This window comes from Chlamydotis macqueenii, chromosome 17, assembly GCF_036417535.1.
Source record: "Chlamydotis macqueenii isolate bChlMac1 chromosome 17, bChlMac1.mat, whole genome shotgun sequence".
Lineage (NCBI taxonomy): Eukaryota > Metazoa > Chordata > Aves > Otidiformes > Otididae > Chlamydotis > Chlamydotis macqueenii.
The window spans coordinates 255,273-277,741 of NC_141572.1; the positions used below are offsets into that span (position 1 = coordinate 255,273).

The 22,469-nt window shown below is 42.9% G+C and overlaps 1 protein-coding gene across 4 annotated transcripts in view; it reads left to right on the forward strand.

The window, feature by feature from the left end:
• Nucleotides 1-22,469, forward strand: part of MLXIP (MLX interacting protein) — a 59,156-nt gene that overhangs the window by 679 nt on the left and 36,008 nt on the right. Inside the window, exon 1 of one of the 4 annotated variants that reach the window (XM_086761717.1) lies at nt 21,066-21,427. The exons of 2 other annotated variants lie outside the window; for them this stretch is intronic. Coding sequence is in view for 1 of the 2 variants with exons in the window: in XM_086761714.1 (XP_086617840.1) it covers nt 22,158-22,279 (122 nt within the window). In the remaining variant the exon portion in view is untranslated. Of the gene's footprint in view, nt 1-21,065; nt 21,428-21,805; nt 22,280-22,469 lie in introns of those variants that run through there. One more of the 4 variants, XM_086761714.1, reaches the window with a different exon arrangement.

The following is a 22,469-nucleotide window of genomic DNA, read 5'->3' on the forward strand; positions in this document are numbered from 1 at the left end:
CCACAGCGGCGAGGCGGCCACCGCAGCCCTGGCCGTGAGCGGGGAAGGGGTTGTCATCGCCTCTTCCCCGGCGTGGGCGGGGAGGCGGAGGGGGAGCTCGTCCCCGCGTGGGAGCGCACGCTGCCTTCGCCGGGCTCTTCGTGGCACTCGAAAATGCTCAGCATCTCCCGCTCAGGCGTGGAGTTAGTGGAAACATCTGGTGCTGAAGCAGAAAGCTTCAGCCTACACGGCAAAGTAAACACTTCTGCCCAGATCTATGTGAAAACTGGCCAACTCCTCTTTTTTTAATTTTTTTTCCCCCCAAATTTTATTTTTATAACAAATTCAAGAAAGTGGGATCTGTCATTGTTTCCTTTGTTTGGTGGCTGCAGCTGGCAGTAGCACTTCCTGGGTTTATCTGCGTCTTTTGCTTAGACTTCAGTTTTGCTTTTCATCTCTTTAATAAGGCGTTATATTCGCATTTACTCCTTTTGTCTGTCATCCAAAATGGAGGCAGAGCTATGGAATAGAAGTGTTTTGAGAAGATGTGTGCCTGCTCGAGGCTTTGTTCCATGCGATATAGCAGAAATTGCATCCAATCTGATGTTCTCTATGAAGCGTATTTTGGACGTTGACTAAAAGGAACGATGGAAAACGTCTCTGAGCATATCAATGGAAATATTTATTTTCATTTATAGGAACCACATTAGCTCACTAAAAGAAAATTAACTTTGCCCACCCCAGGTTCCTCTATTTAAGTATTGCTTAATGAAGAGGAAAAAATAGAGCTATCCGTTCTGTACAGTTAGCGAGAAAATGTAATGTAACTAATCTGCTCATTTTGATAATTTTTACCAAGCGAGTTATTAGTTACTGGCAAGAGAGCAAATCCTAGATAAGGTGCGTACAACAATGGACATAAATTCTTTGCATTTACAAAATAAATAAAAATTTAAAACTTAACTAAAGATTAACCAGTCTGCCTTTCTGGTACAAGCTGAGAGGAACGTGCAAAGGAACCACAGGTATTACGAGGCACAGAACTGGGCTTCTCATGCATATCTTCTCATTGGCTGCCATCAGTTTTATTTTATGTTGTGCTTCCACTAGTGTATCCTAGTTTTGAAACTGAGGATCACGTCTAATGCAAAGGAATAATTCAGTGATACTAATTTGATGATACCAAACTCTGATGTAGATGTATAATTTGAGCACCAAATCTATTTTAGCAGAAAATATTTTATTCTGCTTGGTGGTGGTAGTATGAGGCAAGGTGCAGAAAATACCTCCTTAGAGGCTACCAAAGGAAAGCATATTCTGCGCTTGGATACCTTAAGATTTGCTTGATTGTAACCATGAAACATCCTGCCCAGATTCAGCTTGCTTAACTCGATGGCTTTGTGGTAATTTTTAAATATCTGCCTAACAAACCAATTGTAAAATTGGATCTAAAAACAATTAAAATAATTTGGAAAGCATAATTTGGGGTGATGAATATGGGTGTGAAATGAGCAGTCATCGCCATTTAACAAATGATTGATTAAGCATGTAGGTTGAACCTTTTTGCCTTAGAAGTCTGTCTGTCCCTGTCTTCTCCAGGGAACATACGACATCCAGGCGAGCAGCAATTGCTGTGCCTCAAGTTTGATTTGGGAAGTATTGCTTGGCTTCTGCGAATGTTTTTGTTGCTGTTCCCTCAGCTGTATTCTTTCCCATTATTGTCTGTCTGATCTAGCACTGACAAAACGTGCAGGTTTTGTACTGCCTTTGCTGGATAGAAATTCACTCTAGGGAAGAACTGAGGGGGTTAGAAACCAACACCAGAAACTGTGAAACAGAAACGTGAAAAAGTGTGGGGTTTGCTTTGTGGCTTGCAGATCCAGCAGCGGGGGGCCTGAGCTAACTCATCACGTTTCTAGAGCCGGGGTGATTCAGCTAGGTTCAATACAAAAACAAGGAAGTTGCTGTAACAGAGCTCTGTGTGTAATATTTATTTACACTTGTCACCCATTGCTAGTATTTCAGTGTTTAAAGCTTTAAAAAGAAGCACTAAATGGTGTGGTGACCGTTAGCTTTACCAATGAGCTAGAAAGCAAAGTTTTTCTCAATTACCTAGGTCATTCCCTAGGATGGTTTGTGTTTGAAAGTGACCACATTTATGCTGAATCACATGCACGTCGGGATGCACAGTGTAGCCTGGGCTCTTTTAATTGTACTGTGTTTTTTTTTTAATATGACTTTGTGCTCTTAACTGTCAAACTTTTTATGATAAAAAAAGCTATTTCTGAACATGAGGGAAGGGATTCCCTCATGTCTTCGAGCAGCACAAGCTAACCTGGTTTTAGTTTTCATCATAGCTGTTTCGATCACGTATCCAGTTGTGCAGGTTGAAAATCCTCATTTCAGATGAGCCATTTCACAGGGGAAAATATGACCGTAGGATACTCCCCTCTACGGTTAGATTAAAACAATCTTCTAAATCAATAAGTTACTTATAAACACTGGGTTTACAACAGGTATCACGCGGGCTGTACTTTATCTAAATGTCACCCATTTTTTCTCGTGAGATTGATTGTGGGAACTCTGACGAAGGCAGGAGAGCCCTGTTTTTCCTCCTTTAGCTCCCTTCATCTCAACCCTTTAGAACAACGTGACCTTGCGGTCTTGATGTGTGTAGGTAGCTATAATTGATGTAAGGGAGGCAGGCCACCTTAGAGGCAAAAAGATTTTTTTAAAATGTGCTTTCTGCAATGAAAATATATTTGACGCTCTTCATTCTAACGAGAAACTACGGCCTACAAAGATTATTAAGCAGAATTAGGTCAAATGATTTGTAATCCTGATAATTTATTTAGCAAAGCCCCTTAATAACTTTACAATTATCCAAATAATTACATTACCCAAAAGTAACTTCTCAAAACTGAACTGTATTCTGAAATATTCAGACCACAGCATATCATGAAGTTGTTTTTTCTGAGACTGGGACAGAAGAATTTTTTTTTCTCTTCATTTTGGAGAGCTGTTGTCTTCAGTGGAAGAATAATGCTCAGCTCCTTGTAGAATGCAGGCTGAAGACTTACGTGAAGTGGAAATGATGCTTTATGAAAGGGCACTGTAAACCATTTATTACCCTCGCAGGCTGGAATATGGGGACTTTAGACTTCCCGGTGGAAAGCTCTGGTTTAGGAACAATGGTGTATAGTTTGTTTAAGGTCCAAAACCTGGAATATGCACTTGGAAAGGCAGATCTGCATATTTCAAACTCTGCATGTGGAGCCCTGAAAAACACGTGGTAGGAGTCAGTGGCATTGTGCTGGTTTATCTCACGGGTTTTGAAGCTGAGGTGGTAGAGAGGTAAATCATGCTGGAACGCCTGGTGTAACCATTGCAGGGAGTAGGAAATACAATGCAGTACTCCTCAAAAAAGTAGGTTTAAGTCGATTATTTAGTTTTTTTTTCCCCAGGTGTAAATGGCTAAGTGACAGTGCAGGCTTCAGTTAGTACTCACCCAGTGTGTCTTATCCATGCCCTGTGAGGAAATAAGAGGTGATGCGGCTCTGGGACCTCGTAAGTCGTCGATTTTCTTTGTGAAGGTTCCCCGCTTGCCGTGCTGGGGAAACGACCACAGCAGCTGAGAGAACGGGCTAATCAGTTGTGTGTGGTCATGTACATCATGAAACAAAGCACAAGTTTTATTTTATGAGTTATTAAAGATACTACTCACACTCAGTGTGGGTGGCGTTCCTTTTAAACTTCTGTTACATATTATTATGTCAGTTGATGTCCGTCTTACTTAGTGGTAGGGTATCACGGGGTAAGTGAAGATGACTTTGTGGGCTCATTTATTATTAAGTAGCCTCAGAATCCTCTCACCTTCTAATAAGAGCTTAAGGAGCATGCCAGGTGTTGTACCTTAGGTAAGAGTGTTAACATTGTCATCAGATACTTGTCTAAACCCTTCTGGATCCTGCTTGTTAAAGTTGCACGGAACCGGAGAGTGGGGTCTGGGAATCGTGACGAAGGCTGCCTTTTGAAAAGCTTGCCAGGTCATTTCTAGATCTCTTCTCTTCAGCAATATGACTCCTTCACTTCATGCAGATGTAAGCCAAAAATATTCCCTTCTTCAGTGGACTGAAATTAGGGATCAGTTTCCAAAGCGCCTTTGCCATATATTCTTTCTTAATGCAGCATGCTTTTTGGGAAGGTCTCGGCAATAATGATAGCAGGTTTGAGATTAAAAATGTCCAGAATTTAGTAATATTTCTACAAGCAGCATGTAAAATATTACTCAGATAAAACCACCTATATTCATCCTATGAACTGAGCCTAACTTGAGCAGAGTTGCTGCGTTGTAAGTACTCATGGTTAAGGGGTCATGTCAAAGCAAGGATGCTGTCTTCCAGTGCGATATAAATCAGGGCATTGTTACTGAGCCTCTTACCTTGCCTATCTCAGATGCTTGATATAGTCACAAGCTTTTAAGCTGTGTATAAGGCACACTCTTAAATTCCACCTTGACAACCCTGAACCTCAAAAAGGTTTGCAGAAAGATTGCTGAGCTGTTGTTGTTTCAAAGATGCATTTCTTTTGCCAAAGTAAACATTTAATAGTGGTAGTGTGAAAAGGCCTTGCTTGAAATTAAGGCTTTGGTGTCTTCAGGGCTACACATGACTTACAGGAAGAAAAGACAAATTCTGTAGACAGAGATTTAGATACAGGGACAATTTTTTTTTTTTTTTTGTTGTTTTACTCTTGACTATTTTGGTGGCTCTGCAGGTCACAAGTTTTTAGTGTTTTTTGTGGACCTGACTGTGTAGGGTGTTACTTAGAGGTGTGTACAGTAGTCACAATTTTCATTAAAAAGGCACATCACTGATACCATCTTTCTATTTACCATTTAGTCTACATATTTCGTTGTAGTTCTCTTGTCTTGTGTTTTCACACAGTTAACAGATCTTATTTTATGGCTTAAATACAACATGGATTTCATAATCATAATTTTTGATGGATTGCTGAAATAGGGAAGAGGAAGCTAGTTTGTCCTCAGATTGGCAGTTCTCAGTAATTTTTGCATGGTCTGAAAAAAGCTTGACTGAACTGTGAGATTTGGAATTACTTTTAGTGAAGGTTTCATGTTGCATGATTACGATGTGCTTTGAATAAAGTTAGAGTTTGATGGCAACAGAAATGAATACACGGATTTCCAGTTCTCTCCCCCCTTACTAGGTCTCATGTCTTTCTGCTGAGTGGCAAGAGGAATTAAAGCCAAGAAACCCGAAATTCAGGTCTTGGCTTTACTCATGTTTTTCCACATGCTCCTTTAGTAGGTCACTGAATCATTCTTGTTTGTTACTCTCTCATGTGGGGGGAAAAAAAAAATAAATTCCATTCTTTTGGAAGGCAGAGTTGATATACAGTCACTTCAGCAGCTGCTTATCTGTCTGTGTATCCTTAAGCTATGATTAGTCTTAATTAAACAAAGGGGTGTCCAGTGGTGCAGCAAGCTGGAAAGTGGTGGTGAGGAATGAAGGGAGCTTTGTAGCCATATTGAGCTGCTGGCTGGGCAGCTCTGAGTTGTCAGAGAGACATTTTACATTTCAAGCCTGTCAGTTTCTGTGCAAGCAGAGATTCAGCTCTTTAAGTTGTGCGTGAGTGGAATTTTTCCTCTAATAACGTTACGCAAAGAGGGAAGAGTCAAGAGGGCAAGGAGTGAGGCCAGAAGCTCACTGAGATTTGGAGTAAAATGAAGAGGATCTTTGAGGAATACATTGAATGAATTGGAAGGGCCAAGATAAAGCTGCACAGTAGGGTGGATGGTGTTGCTAGAGGAGGTCACAGGGATGGAAACAGGAAGGAAAAAAAAAAAAAGGTATTGTGAAGTTAAAGTCAAACAAATGACCTGTCAGCTGACTGGGTGGGTTTGAGCCCGGGTTACAAACTCACTGAACTTGTGTGAGGGAGAAAACATTCAGCAGCAGTACCGGACAGAATGGCAGCAAGGAAAGGAAGCCTCTGGGGATGATAAGGATATTGTGGAGGAGAAAAGAGGTTGGAGCTGTACTCAGAGGAGATCTGATAAGAAGAACGAAGGTGAAGGGATACTGATAAGCTGGGGAGAAAAGAGGATGACGGTGTAGTGCTGTTCAGGGCAGGAGAGGTAGGTGTGGAAGGGAAGATTATATGGAAAGTGAGGGTAGGTGATTGAAGGTGCCGCTGGAGTCAGAGAAGTCCAGGATTTCTGCCCTGTGCTTTGATCTGTGATGGGAGAGTTAGATCGGAGGCATTCCATAAGGGTGTGCCTGATAAAGGGAGAGTGAGCTGAGTGGACCCAGGCATGGAAGTCATGGGTGATCATGCCGTAAAATGGGGACAGGAGAGCTGGGGTTCCTGGTCTGGCTCTTCTAACACTGCCTTGCTTCCTTTTGCTGTTAGAAATGTTTGTCTTTTCAAAACAAAACAAACCAACAACAACAAACCTTATCAGTTTAGAAACTTGGACCAGTTTGGGTTTAATGTGGTATTTCATTTTTTAATTAACAGACTTCAGGCTATATGCTTGCTACTTCCTTTCCTTTGTATGCAGAAATTAATAGCATTTACAGTTTTCCTTGTCTGTCCTTTGATATTTTAACGTCACTGGCACAAGCAGTCTCTTTAAAAACAAAACTTCTAAGCTACTTCTGAAGAAAAAGACAAGCTTTCTAAACTCTTTGATGGCTATAGAAATATTTTACAGCTTTCATACCATTTTTCTTTCACTCTGGGAAGGAAATCTTTAACGTGTCTATAAAACAATTATGAAGATGATTAGGAAAAGTACTTGTTTCAGTTGCCTCCAAAGAAAATAGAGTCGGTTCTTTGTGTTTCAGACGGTGATGGAAAAACCTGAATTTAATTGTTTTTAGTGCAAGCTAGAGTTACACTATTGTCACAGTTTCTGAAGCAGGAAGGCTTGGAAAATGGGGTTAGGAAAAGCTAGGTTTTCCAGAAATTGCTTCTAATAGTTTTACTACTAGAACAGAAATTCTAAACATGGTCTTTTCAAAATAATTTTTTGTTTGTTTGCTCAAATGGGAGTTGGAAGGTCGTTTTTGATTGTTTGTTTTGAATGTAAAACACACTGTCTTGGTGCCATTCGTAAGATAATTAATGTAGACATCACTTTGTAAGTAAAGCTGTGATCGCCGTTGGAAATGTTCTAGTGTGCGTTTGCCACAGCTTATTTACTTTGTGACACAAGGACAAAGCTTTTCACTAGCCCTTGGTTTCTTGGCTTGTTGCTCTTAGATAAATCAGTTAACTGCTTTTTCCTCCCTTTCTCCCTTCTAAAAATGATCCAAGCAGTCTCAACGCTTCAGAGACCCAGACGTGTGTACTGCTCCTTTTGAAACGGGGAGACAAAGGCCTGAAGTTCAGAAGTGAGCTAACCTAGGAGTCTAAAAGGAAGGTGATGCTTCAGCTACACACTTAAATAATAAAGGAAAGAAGACAAAAAGAAGAAAGATTTAGGAGGGGAAGAGGAAGAAGATACACAGCTTACTGACACCTCTGTTAGTAAAGCTACTGGCCATTGTAACTGATGAGGAACCCTACAGATGCAAATTACAGGGTGATAAAACCAGGCTGGTATTTAAATGGTAATCACAATGCTTCTGGAAGACAGTGTTTGCTGCCTGCCTTTGGCATTCACGAAGTGCCTGTGAAAAGCACCTGCTCCCTGCCCTGACCTGTAGTTGTGGTTCTCTCCTCATGGAAGGGCTGTACTTCGCAGTAGCCGAGGAAGCTGGAATATTTGGAGCATCAGCTCTGGATTCCTGAGTCTGTTGCCGATGGTGACCTTCGGGAGAATCCAGAAAGCCCTCCTGCTTTTAGAACAATGGGAGCTGTATTTTGGATTTTTCACCTGTGGAGAGCTGTTTGGTTGGACTTGGAAGTCTAAGTGGTGTCAATCTCCTTGAGCTGTGAAACACCAAATTGCCATGTGAGGCGTGACCCCTTTCTGCAAGAGAGGTTTGTTCAGGGGTGAAGGTGCCACTCCCGTTTGCTGAAGGACCTCGCGTATTAGGGAACCATCTTTACTCTGCAAGCATAAGTGATGAGGGCTTTCTTCCTTTGGCTTGATGTGCTGTTGTCGCTGGACTCTGCCTCGCTGTGTTAAATGTGGTGTTGGATTGAGCAGATGTTTGTCTACTCGAACTCCTTTGGGGATGGTGTTTATCTTACTGTCATTCTCATACATGTGACGATCGCTTATAGGCCTCTTACCGGCTTAAGGCCTCTGAGGAGGGGGTGTTAAGGGAGAACCTGAATGACACCTTGGCTGTCCTGTTGGAGGATGAGCGGTTGGCTGCAGGGTGACGGCTATTCCCTCTCTGTTAAGTAGGTTTCAGTTTGTACCCGAAGGTATTCGGACTCGGGGTGCTATGTAAGAGCAAGCTCAGCAACAGTCACCTTTGTGAAAGATGAGTATTTTTAAAGTTGGGCTGTCCATCAGATGGATAATAGAAGATAGGGTTGGAGAGGACCATAGGAAGCCATCGAGGTCCAAGGCACAGTGAAGCAATTCCTTCCCTGGGTCAGTTAACCGGACCACGGGCACGTGGAAGGTACAGTAGAGGTACAAAGCCCAGGGAGTTAGGAGTGGTTCTCAGAGCTGCTGTGTCTCCTCAGGACCGTGAAACAGAAGGTGACAGGCCAAATGAGGAGGGCCTGCAGGCCACCCCTGGGATTATCGTACAGCAGGGCATTAGTGGAAGAATCTGATTCTCTTTAGTTAGCGATATGTGAGTGTGTTTAGGCCAGATCACTGCTGACCCACAGATAACCCTTTTGTCATGATACCTTTTATGATGTAGCATGATGCTAGGAAAAGGGTTCATTGTTAAGCAGCTGAGCGTGCCACTTAATGAATTGAGCATTTTTTCTGAAAAGCGCAGAAAGATTTTAATGACTTGTTAAATTTTAATGACTTGTCAGACAGCTTCTTGATCCTTGGGTTTGTGTTCATAGCACAACATTATCTACATCAGTAACACAGTTAAGAGACTGTATCATCCCTCTGTAGCGCAAGGAAGCGGTGGATGCAGTCCTTTATACTATATGTAATGCCTTGTCTTACCTGAATTTTTTAATATGTGGCAGTGGCTTGCTACAGAGAGATATGCTTTTTTCAATGCAGTGGGAGATTCTGGATTTCCAGGGATATCTTTGTTGCTTATTATACCACATCAGAGCAAGCAGAGGATATCTTTATGGGTAGAATACATATGTGTTGTTTGTGCTTCTCTTTCATTGCAATTAAGACTATTTCCCTATGCATTCTCTCAGTGGTTTGGGAAACAAAGGACAGAATTTTGGGGGGATAGTTCAGAGCAGAAATAGAAAAGCTAAGGCTGCTTTCAGCTGAAGGAGCAAAGGAAGAAAGCTCAAGAGATCTACCCCCTTTAGTCCATAAAGAGTTGTCCTTATACAGCTACATCAGGGATCTGATGCTTGCTACAACTTCGTTTCTGCGTGAGCATGACGCAGAAACGTCATTCTTCCATCTCAGTTGAGAGGTGAAAGAACGATCTTGTCTTTGCTGGTCTTAGGTGGAGTTTTCTTGTACTAGGGCTGGCTTGTGAATGAGAACAGGAACTGAAGAGCTGAGCCTTAAGGGTGACCGAGGGGGTGAGGAGAAGATCCAGAAAGCCTTGCTCTTCTGTAATAGAGTTGTCCTTCTTGAGAAAGAGGATTGCCATTATTAGTTTTGGAAGTGAGACAGCAGCTGCATTGTTTATACTTGGATCTTGCAAATCTGGGGTAAAGGTGACAGCTTGCAATTCTGCCCTGGTCTGAACCGTCCGTGTGGTGTTTGTGTGGTCCTGTGTGCTGCTCGGCTCCTGTGCTTCACAGGTAATCGTGCCGAGAGCTGGTGTGAACACCAGGGCCTTGCTGCCGTTAGAACAGTTGTGGCAAACACAGGAGCTTGGTCCTGGGGCTGCGTCCTGCCAGGCTGGGTGCAAGAGGTGTACCAGACCGTTCCGTCCCGAGGAGCTTGTGTTGCATCTTGTACTGTTGCTTAGAACAGATCCTCAGAAACATAAACAGGATGAGGCCTTTTCACTGATCCATCCAACAGTGAAGCCTGTTAGTCCTTATGTATCAGCAGAGTTTTGGTTTCTTGTTTTTTTGGTTTTAATAAGTGATATTTCTGCATAACAAGATCCAAGCAAACACTGTAGAGGCACGAAGGATGATTTTGCTGCTGGAATCTGTCAAGTTCATTGTTTTCAGAACTCTCTAGCATGGGATGTTTACTCAAAATCCTGGCCTCTATTTCCCTTTGCCACTTTGTTTACTCTCCCTTCCCTCAAGGTTCCATGGTAACGGGTGCTCAGCAGTTCAAGGACACGTCGACTGAGTGACCTTGGCCAGCACAGCTATGAGACCTCTAGCAGGGCTGCAGCGAATGCAGTGACTTCTCTATGTGACAACCAGACCGCTTTCCCAGCCCACGTGAGCTCCTTGGCCAAAACACTCTTCTTGTCTGCATCGCCCTGCCTGTATCAGGGGCTTTGTCGCCTTGACCGAACTCCTACCCAGTAAAACTCTACTGCAGGGCAAGGGTTAGACTGAGACCATCAGACCAGGAGTAGTGACACAGAGCCCGGGCCTGGATGGTGCTGTGTCTTGGGAGCAGCTGGAAAGAAGTGACGTTAGGGTTTCACAATAGACCTAAAAATAACTTAGGCCAACTGCATTTAGTTACCATCTAGCAGCTATGCATTTATGTGAATGTGCATGTGAGCCATCACAGGCTGTTCTGCTAAATTGTTCTTGCTGCGTCTTGCATCCAGATTTTAGGCTGCTGTTAAAATTATTCAGTGTTTGTCTTCACTATTGACACCATTCCCAAAGGGACAGGGATGAAATGGAGCATGAATTGTGGAAGAGCTGCTCAGTTCTGTGTGATTCTTCTTTGAAGTCCATGACTGCTCTTCATTATCTGGCTATCGTGCAAACTTACTTTTGGTGTTGTGATATGACACTTGATGTAGCCTGTGTTAGTTATTGAAAACTGTGTGTCAGAAGCAGGAGTGATCAACAAGGTGAAAAAGGAAAGGCATGCACATAAAAAGGAAAACTGAAAAAAAAAAAAAGAGTTTAAAAGGAAATACCTGGGCTGGGCTGTGGGCCTGGCAACTGTTAGAGAAGAAGTGCCAAACAGGATGAGGTCAGGGGAAGATCTTGTTGCATTCCTGATCTGCCAGTCAATGGATATGGATATTATCTGGTGCCACACTTCCCAGAGCAAAGAATTATAAATGTGTTATTTTCTAGGATGGTTGATCTCTGCTCATTCTGATGAATTTCTGAATGGTTTGTGTAGAAGCTGCAGCAGTGTGAGTAAGCTTATCCGTGGCAAGTCAAGCTCTTCTAATAATATTTACAGTGACAACTGCCTGCACCAGGAGAACTTGCTGTATTTAAGTGAGAGGCACCACAACAAAATCCTGGTTTTCCTAAGCTGCATTGTGGATTCAGGAATGGGCTCTCAAATCTACTTGTCTGTTAGCAGCACGCGAAGGTCTGGGTGTTACATGCCATGCTCCTCGCGTTAGCTCATTGTGCACGGTGTCCAGAGAAGGTATAAATGTTTCCCTGTATACATTCAGATGCCTGTGTATTAGTGTCTGCACAGACGCTTCAGCTTAGTCCAGCTTTCTGTTTGCTTGGTAAACATCTGTCCTTGACGGGCTGGAAGTTGAGAGAACTGGAATGGAAAATATGGTGGTGGCATGCCAGATATGGAAAGGCATGAAGCAGTGATCTGAGACGATGTACTTGATTTTGCTGTTTGTAACGCAGCTTTTGAGAAAGAAAATTGAAAGGAGAGGTTGTAGAGGGGGAAACAGGTTAGTGACCTGGCAACAGACAAAAAAATTACTTTTCTGGGCTTGAGGATATGGAACTTGTAAAAAAGAAGCACTAAGTCAAAGGATTTAGATATTGTTGTGAAATACTTAGATGTGCTGCAGAGCCAGAGAAGTTCTTTGCGTGTTGTCAGCTTATTTCGAATGAACCTGGTGTTGGAATGGGAGAACTGACTTGATCAAAGATACAGATATCCTCAAGGAGGAAACTGCACTTATTTCAGGTAATTAGCAACCCTGTTTTTGACACGTAAAACTTGTTGAAAATAGAAAGCAGGGATTGCGAAATAGCTGAGAGCCTGAAGCAATCTATCCAAAAGCTGGGGCATCTGATTTGTTGAAGTAGTCACCGTAGTGGCTGTTATCTTTTGAAAATGGCATTATCCCTCCCTTTTCAAAGCAGAGACCTGCCAAATCAATACATATGTGCAACTCACCCAGGTATGGGGAAAAAAAATAGAGGTGTTTATAAACATAGCAAAAGGAGAAATAATGTAGTTCTTCCAGTTCACTTTTAAGGAGTAAGATAATGGTTAAAATCATTTTCCATTCGTTGAGAGGGGCTGGTTGTTGGGGGCTGCAGGGAGTGTCATACAGACATCCTTGTCCTGTTCTCTCTCGTCCTCAAGCACTGTCTTGTGTCCGTTGCTGGACACGGTACTGGGAAGGCTGGACCTCTGGCCCAACCTGTGTGGGTGCTCTCACAGCTCCTGCTGCAGCAGGCGAGTTCTGCTGCCAAGTATTAGAGTGAACTAGACAGTGTTGTAATATCAGCTGCGAAAAAACTCCAGACAGCACTTTTCACTGTTCGCTAACCTTTTTTCTTCTAAATAAGAGATTTGTCTTTGGCCTTACAAAAATTATGCCTTTAAAGTGCTCTCATTTTATAGCTTTCGCTTGGTACAGAAATGTTTTTTCCTCAGGGCTGCACAAGGCAGTATATATCAGTGGCATTTGGGTCTGCAAGCTTCAGATAAACTCAGTTTGTGTTGCTGCGTGGCTGCTTTCTCTGATATCAGCCCAGTTCTGCACTGCTGCCTTCCCTAAGCAGCTGCCTGAAGGTACTGGAGATTCCACTGCATTGTGAAAGCAGACAGCCAATATGTTTGTGACTTGAATGGCTCTGTGATCTGAGTCATTCCTCATATGACAGAGGGGTAATCTGTAATCAAACTGCATGGGAACAAGAGGCATTCCTCTCTTCTGGTCTCTGTCTCTTGCTGTGTGAAATAGTTAACCCTTTGTAGGAACCATGTGATTAGATTTTGATCGTTTACTTCATCCAATCAGCAAGTGCTCCTGAAGAGCACAGCTCAGCTTAGAGACTCTGTAAGTAGATGCAGAGAAATCTGCAATAACAGCCAGCTCATTACTGTTTCTAGTAAAGCTTTGGTCTGTGAAGGCTCTTGTTTAGGAGCCCAGCATGCATCCCATCTGTTTTCGGTATCCAGTTGTACAAGTAGGAGACTCGAATCTCCAGTAAAAATCTTAGCGGAGCTTAAGAAGTCCACAATGTTTATTAGCAGTTTTTATTAGCACATTAGTAGGCTTGTGGTCTGACCTCTGCATGCGGTGATTATAGGCTGTGTGAATATAGTGGCCTTTTCAAAATGGGGAGACTGATCCCAGGAAGTGTAGAGAGATTGCTTCTCTCTATAGCAATGAATGTGCAAGAAATGTTATTTACCTTTCCTTTGAGCATTCTACGGGACTCCGCACAGTGAAAATTGAGGCTGGTTTATTGTGATTTTGGCACATGGGAAAAACGTGGCTCAACTAAGAGACTTGTTCAAGGGTGATTTAACAAAGGGTGGTTTTTGTTGTTCTTTTGTTTGTAGTAAGATTAAGGAAAGCACTGATATTGTTGTAGGTTTTACTCTGGAAGTCACCACTTGCTTTGGAACATAAACCATCTTGGTCCATTTGAAAATGTGTTCTTGGTAAGGAAGCGGGACAAGACAGTCCAGCTGTGTGTTTTAACAGGTGAATGGTGTGAGAATCTCTGAAGTGTTTTGCTGGTAGATTTATTTAAGCATGGTGGTTACTGTGAGCAAAGCAATGACTTTATACAGTTACACTGCAGTAAAACCAAGGTCTTTTTCTGACCGTCACCGCATGTAGTGGGGTTAAATATTACTTTATGAAGTTAACTTCTATGAAATATTTGTCAGTGCCCTGTGCTGTGGTGAGCATAATGACCATAACCACCGTCGTTATGAAGTAACAAACTACTTTTCAGCATGACAGGAGCCACTTTCCTAAGGACAGGGCTGATCATCTCCCCATCTGTGTGTGGGAACCAGGTGTCTCCCTTGGCCTGTCCAATCCTAAACGGGCAACGAGAGCCATCTGGGAAAAGTGTGGTGAGGATTGTGTGTCACAAGCATTAGCATGCTTCCCGCCATGTCCCGGTTAATTAACGAAGGGTCACTTGCACAGCCCTTCCTGCAGTGCTATGGCCAAGTTTCCGCAGCTGCTGTTTGAGCTGGTGATGCAGAGGTGAAGGTCTCTCTTCCACTACTTGTTCTCTCAATGTTCAACCTTCCCAGCAGGCTGTGGTCTTTGACTGGTCAATCCCAGGGAGTTTCTCTGCTGTGCTTCGAGATGTGGCTGTTGCTGTAGCAGGGGCAGGAGGACCTGCCGCTTCGCAGGTCTGTGTGATGTTCACCTCAAATTGAAGGGCTGGTTTTGGTGAAGGTATTGTCAAAGCATTTGCACTTAGATCCAATAACGCTCTAAGAGACTTTTTCTGAGAGGTGTGCATGGCCTTTTAGAGGTGATTTTATTTATTTGTTTTATTTTTAAACTTTTTTTTTCCCCATTCCAGTCTGTTTTTGTTAATTCTGGAAGTGGTTTTCTCCTGACATTGTCTTTTTATGGGATATTTTTTGATCTTCCAGTAGCCTTAGTAGTAACACAACGGTGCTTTTAGTCTACCTCTGTCTTTTATGCAGTTTCTGGCTCAGCTTTAATGTAAACTTTGAATAAAACTGGATGTGCTGTTGCAATCTTGAGTCTTTAATAACTGAATTTGGTAGCAGGTCTGGTGTTTTTCATGCTGCAGGAAGCCGGTTGCAGACAGCTGGTATGAAAGCTTTGTTTCACCAGAGGAGAGGTGGGGGAGCGTCTCTTCTTTTTAAAACACTGAAGTCGCTTTCAGAATAAGATCTCCGAACTCTTGCAGTATATTTATAGGCTTGTGATGCTGTGCAGAGAATGTTACACTATCCTCGGTGGCAGAAGTGCTGGTTTCGGGTTTCTCTGCCTGTTGAGCGTGGTAAACAGCTCTGGGTTCCTGTCTGAGTGCACTGCTCAGAGCTGTGCTGATCTGCTGCGCTGATACGGTTTGTTTGGGTTCGTCAGAAGCTCTGCGTGTGAAAAGTCTCTGAACCGTAATTTAGGTGCTTAAAAAGAGTCCCAGATCATCCATCACATCTTGACCAGTTTATTCATCTAGGCTAAGGCCTTAACTTTCAAAAGGAGCCTGACACGTTCCCAGCTCGCTGTACAAGAGTCCTTGCCAGCAGCTGTCCTTTTAAGTGAGAAGGAAAATGGCTGGATGAGCGTATCAGTTCCTGATCATCTGTATCAGAAAACAGCTCTTTGTAATGAACATTTTGATTCTGAGAAGGCTCATGAAAAGCCAGTGGCAGAAATCGAGTTTTAGGAAGAAGTGGAAAATTTCCAGAGACTGTTGAAATAAGCGAGGAGGGTCTCCTCCCTTTGTATTGAAGCTGCTCTAAAAATGACACTTCTTACTTTTCACCCAGTGTGAGCACACAGGAAACACTTCAAAAACAAGGAAACCCAGATGCATTGATCTGGTGTGAGTTACTTTGCTGATAGGTTTATCAGTACAGTGTGTTGATCGTCACAACTGATGGCAGTAGGAAAGTTCCTCTGCTTCCTAGCAGAGTTTTTGTAAGAAAAGATGACAGTAGAACTGATAATGATATTCTTATTATGCCACCTGCAACATTGTTAGATATATAATGTTTCATTTGCCTCATCTGAAGGTCTTCTAAACCTTGTTTGAGCAACAGGGAGGCAAGATGAAGAGAAGGAAGTGATGGAGAGGAGAAGAGGTGCATTGAGTGTGGTGGCTGTTTTCTAAAAGGGAAGCGCGCAGCGGGGAGGGAGCTGAAAAGAAAGCTGTTGGTAAAGATGATGCAGCAAAGAAAATCTAGTAACTCTCTCGGCCCTCGCTGCTGCTGCTCACCATGGTAGTCACTGGTGCACCATTGTGTATTACAAAGTCACAAGGTTTGTTAAAGCTGATGTTTGTCTTCTGCTCCTTTCAGGCAAAGAATAGAGCACGTGTTTCCTAAATGAAAGTTCTCAAGCTGGTTGTGTTAAAAGTGGCTTTGACAACTCTGTGAGTGATGCGGGATACTCATGTTCTGGTCATTCTGGCCCAGGGCACAACACTGACAGAGGTGCACAAACCTTGCAGTCCTAGCACCAGAGAGAAGGGGAACTGCCAAGTTTTCAAGTTTTGCATCTCTAGTAGCTTGACTTCAGCACTTGGCCTGCAGCTTGCAGGCAGAGAACAGCTGTCTGGCATTCTGAGAGAGGGTTTCATGCTTACTGCTTTAAATACAGAGATAACATGATCATTTTGTTACAAGGGTGAGTCCTTTAAAACGTGAGGCATTAAGCTACACTGCAGAAAAAATTTAAAAGAATTTACTTCCCACCCTCTTACCCAGATGGTGATGGTGAGGCCCATTTCTCAGCCTTTTGACTGAAATATCAGTGACATTCCTTATGAGGCTTTTTCTGGTTTCTTGCTGTTTCAGTTCTGTAGTAAAGTGAGTTGATGTTGGACAAATGTCTGAAAAGCAGGAACATTTCTAGAAATATCCTTTGATTTCTGACTGGAAATGAGAAACTGTCTATAATATACACTGGCTGAAGGACACTATAAGCTCCAAGTCTCCTTGATATTTATACTATTCTTGAAGTTCCCCTTCGCCCTGTGCTGTTTCACACTCTTTTCACTCTTTAATAACTTGCATGAAACATGCTTCTGTCTAAAGCATTTCTCCAGTGGTCCTTCCCAGCTGTCTGCAAGCCTTCCTCCTCACATAGCAGATCTTGGCCATGTTATGTTTGGCTAAAACTCCAGCACGAAACTCCTTTCCTTGATTGACGTAATGGTGGGATGAAAAGCTGTTGGTGTAGATGTGATAATACTCTCAAAACGTGAGTTTTCCAGCTCTTGCTTTTCTCTGAGGAGGCTGGAGGACGTTGCCTTGGCACAGCGCAGGTGTAAGCCAAGGCAGTGCCCAGTGTGCCACGCCGCTGACCGCGTCCCTTCCTGAGTCACCAGCGTAGACGCGGTCTTCATTGGAGCAAGAGCCCAGACACTGCAAACCTTCATTTATGCTAATTAAGTTGAATTTCCAAACTTTGCTTAAAATAACATTCCATTTGTGAAATAAATACATGCAGGTTTATAGTGCATTTGTTGGGGCAGGAATGTTTGCTTCTGGTGTATGGCTGAGCTTTTACTTTCCTGTTCCTTTTTAGGAGATGCATACCTCAGCCTTCCTGGGTGAAATCTGCCTAGGTAACATGTTCCTTGGCAGTTGGTGCAATTCCAACTTGCCAGTGGACAACTTTGTTTTTTCTTTTTTATTCTTCTAATACTTCTTAATACATAATTCTCATGATAGAGGAAAAATTCTGTTCTAGTATCTCTGTCTTCAAGATTGAAGTATTGTTTTTAAAAAGAGATGAATCAAACAGTGGGGAGGGTCTGGTTGTTTTAAATTGTTTGATGTAACTTCAGCACGAAGTTCCCTACTGTCATTTGTAGAGCGTGGGCGATACAACGTCCCTCCACAAATCGGTCTGCTACTGTGGGAGGATTTCAGGTAAGGAGGATGAACTAGGTAACCAAGAAAATGAGCTGCCTTAATACTTGCGTTTAAAATAAGCTCTGTCTGGGATTAGTATCCTAGGGCTGCAGCTGGGATTAACTTTGTAGGTACAAATGGTAAGATGCTAGAGCTTGGCCTCCTCGCAAGTCCTACACACATTCACTCAGTGTAGAAATGTTTTTGTTTCACTTGCCTGCCTCTTTGCTCCAGCACACAATGCATATAATCTGATTCTCTGAATGAATCTTTGTTTGGGGAAATACTGTTAGTTTTGGCTCTTGCAGAGCTGAGCTGACAGGCTCAACTCCCCAACAAAACAGATTGGAGATTAGAAAACAAACTAAAACCATGCCTTCACAAAAAAAAAATGCTGGGGAGAAGCCAAAAAGTCTCTTTTCTGTGTTGTTGATCTAATAGCTATTCTATTTAGCTACTGTAATACCAAATCAGATTTATTTTTCTGTTGCTTAAATTAAGACCCTCATTACCATCATCTGCAATAAAAGGAAGAATCTTAATCTACCTCAAAAGATTGCACAATCAAGTACAGGAAGGAATTAGGGGGACGGGAGGGGGGAGGCACAGAGGAAGTGGGTTTTGAGGCAGGAGTTAACAAGGCCAAAAAGAGGTCTTTTAGCACAGGGGAAACACAACACATTTCTGTAGCTCGTTCCTGTAAATGGAATTACAGATTTGAAAATAAAATAATTTGCTTACAAGCATAGTACACAAGACCCTATGGTCTGTATGAGACGTGATTCCTGCAGGTCTGCAGTAGCTGCTTTCCAAGCTGCTTTCTGTGCTGCATTTGCTGAGAATATATATTTGGGCAGCAGGGTCAGGCCTATGGAATCTGAGCCCTGGCGCTCGGAGGTTTATGTTTAAATTCCGAGCACGATAGATCTAGGCTAGGTGCTATTTGAGTGCAAAAGAAAAAATAACTTCTGAGCTAGAGAGCAAACTCTAGCGGGAGATTTTCCTTGTCCCTATATATCAAAACAAGTGAAAAATAGAGGGTGGGAATGAGGATTTTACATGAGGAGTATGGAAGTATGTTAAAAAAAAATAAATCTGTGTCCCACTTGTAGTGCTGTTGCTCACAGATTGTGTAGCCATGGGTATATAGTTCACTCTCACTGTTTCCTTATTTTTAAGCAAGAGATCATGCATTTCTTCCCACACAGGGTATTTTAAAGACCTCTTATTTTGTGCAGCATTTAATTCACTACAGTCACAAGATAGCTTGCCAGCTGAGATTCCTTGCTCAGCAACATTTACGTGTCATGGTGTAGAGAATTAACTTTAATTTTTATTTTTTTTTTAATGGGGGAAGGGGATTTTTTAAGACTGATATTTACAGCAGAGTCTTCTCTATCATCTTGTATTAGAAGAGAATTTGAAAGATAATGCTGTGGTACTGTTTTGACTGTTTCTCTGGTAAATTAAAAATTAGGAACTGTAAGCTGAATCAGAAGCAGCTTAATAAAGCATTTAAGCTGTATAAAAAAGTAAGTTCTACCGTACTGTACTGTATAGTTTCCATTTAATCAATGTATATTCAAACTACCTGTTAAACGGAGGTAATGTATACTGACCAGACCAGCCTTCTGAGATTGTCTTGTTTGGGGTGGAATTTATCTTAATATTTAAAACTCTCCTGCTCTGCCCCTTCGATGCTCTTTGTAGAAATCAGTGTTTCTTAAAACGCGCGTGTTTCTTAATGCTAGTTAGTAATGAACAAAAGCCCAAACTGCTTCTGGGTTTGCACACAGATGAATGTCCATTTCTGTCCAAATCCGGGGGGTGGTTGTGTCCCGTGGTTTTATGCTGACCAAAGTGCATCTTAAATTCCTCTGATTTAAGGGAGGAGAACAGGGGATTCTTGCCTTGTGACTCATCTTGTATCAGAGCCTGATCATGCTTCTACTGATGTCGGCAGGAGTTTCCCATTTACTTTGTTGGTTCAATGCTTTTTCAGTGTTATAGAGAGCTACTGGTTTAAATTTGGAGTCATCCTAACAGCTGTGAATGGCACCTCACGTGCTCCATACCTGTTAAGGACGAAGATCACTCATTTTGCCTTGTCCCTACCGAGTCAAAAGCATCACTAAAATATCCTGTAGGATCATTCATTAACTGCTCTTCTAGATAATACTTGTTATCTATATGCTTAAAATGTTGTTCATGGCTAATCACCAGTGGAAGACGACTCTTTAATGTGTAGTCTTTAAAAAAATCTATGGAGATGAGAATGGAAGGAACCCTCCTTGGGTACAGTTTGCTTGTGTGTGCCTGAAATGATTTATTTTGGGTGTTACTGGCATAGAGGAACATGATGAGATTCTCAGTGGCAAAACTGTGCATAAAAATAGACATTACCAGGGCAAAATCTGTTTGAACCATGTTAGAATATGAATCTTCTCCCTAATTACATTTCAGTTGATTGAAGAAAATTTTTTAAATCAAACATGTTTAAGGGAATCGGGTCACACCATCACAATTAACGTCTCTTTCTTCTACTTTGCTGCGAATCTTGTGATGCTTGAAGGTTTTTATAATTGTTTTTAAAACACAGCTGCTGTTAAGGAATACTAGTCATTTAGCATAAGTAAGTAGTTTTAAACAGAATGAATCCTCAGAGTTAATCATTTAGCATTAGGGTGCAGGGGTGAAATATAGTTGAACTTTTCGTAGTAACCATCACAGTGTTGTGTGATTTGCTGTATTACTTGCTTAGCATTGCTTGCTTAGCATGGGTACCTGAAATTTGCTGAAGCCTTAGGCTGCAAGCTGTGAACTTTTAGCTAGATAAGTGAAAGAGGCCTTCAGAGCCCGTGCAAACCAGAAGATATGGAGGCTACAACTGTCAGCAGAAGCTGCAACTCATCAAGATAAGAACAGTGAACAGCCTGCCTGGAGACAGAAAAGGACTCCAGTAAGGAGTTAAAGACCCCAAACCAGTCATTACCATTGGACCAAGAGATGTGTTCAAGGTGCATAAACTGCAAAGGTGTAATTGCCCAGGGATTTTTTTGTTCGTGGTCCCTCTCCAAGCGCATCCAGCTTGAGCTGTTTTGTTTTCAGCTGTACTACCTGAATAAATTGTTTTTGTAAGATTCAATGCCTGAGACTTTGCTATGGGAAACCTAGAATGAAGAGACTTCTTTAACACTGCTTTCACTGGAATTTAAAAAATGGAGAGAGTTGTGTTACTCTGACAGATCAGTGCTGCGTTACCTGTCTGCCTGCTTGGATCTCAGTTGCCTGAGGTGGTTCCTGAGCTGGGAAAAGTACGTAAAATACTTGGGAATGGACTTCAGCCTCTCTTGGCGTCTCCAGGACTGATAGGTGAAAGCTGCAGCATACGGACGTGGCAGCCTCGATTGTCTGCGGCTTCTCTTCTGGAAACACTGCACTCCTCCAGAGCATGTTGGGGTGCCTGTGCCCAAGGGGAATTCCAGCTCTGTTCGCTGTTCAGCTGAAGCTTTTTTAGTTGGTTTGCTGTGATCAAATCACTTGAGGACATTTGGTCTTGGGAGGTGGAGATTTCTACATGGGAGACTGAGCTGAGCCGCTGGAATGTATTGCGCATTATCCACCAGATGGTTTTCAGCCACTTGATTTCATCTGCGTTTGATAGCGAGGAAGGTATGAAAGTCACGTATTCCTCTAGCATTGCTTACATGAGCCGGCACATCCCGGGTAGTGCAGGCGGTGCTTGTGGCAGCAACGACCCCTGCAGAATGCACCCGAGAGCCCGGTTCCCTCCGTGCCGCTCTCCTTGGGCACCGTCTGTGCAGCGCCAGCATGCCCGCGGTCATGCCGCTGCCTGGCCTGGGTGCAGCTGTCGTGGCTGGTACCGTGCAGTATTTGGTCCAAGCCTCCTGTGGGATGCTCTCCCCCTCCCCTCTGTTGGGGGTTAAAATACATTTACTTGTGTTAGAATTAATTGTGTGATTGCCTAGAGATAAGCCAAATTAGAAAGCAAGTATGTGTTTGCTTAAAGTTAGGTTGAATTGTAGCTTGCTGATAGCTTAGCATGAGTAGGCCTTGTTTAAAATTTAGCGTAGGTGAACTTTAAATGAACTCTGTTCATTAGCGTGGATGGCTACGCAGGGGAGGTGATAAAGGAGTGCAGGACATCCTACATCACACCCTACAAGATAAGTGGAACCAAACCCGTAACTCAAGGGGGGCAAAAAAACCCAAAAAAAACCAAAAACAAAAAACCTTCGAAACAAGCAGCAGATAACGAACAAGACCTTGAAAACTGAGTGGCCCTAGGGGCCGGTCCAAGCCAGGAAATAAGGAAACTGATGACCATCGGCAAACTTTGCCGATAAGGAGATGGCCTGTCTAGAGATAAGGGGGGGACCCAATGGGGAGTGAGAAGCCCCCAGTCTCTGAAACCATGTTGGGCCAACCGTTGCGCGGGCAGTGCGTGAGGAGGAGCGAGCAGACCCCGGCCCTGAAATGCCGTTGGGCTGCACAGTGTGTGAGGTGGGAGCTGAGATTGTGAAGGGTAGAATTGCCCAGGGGTTTCTTTGTTCGGGGTCCCTCGTGGGAGGAGCCCAGCTCCAGCTGAAATAAAGCGGCTCTGTGGCAGAAGCCAGGTCCAAACTCTTCGTTCCGGTCAGGGCTAAGCCTGGATCCAGCTGCACCCGGGCTCCTTCCTGGGATGGGGTTTAGA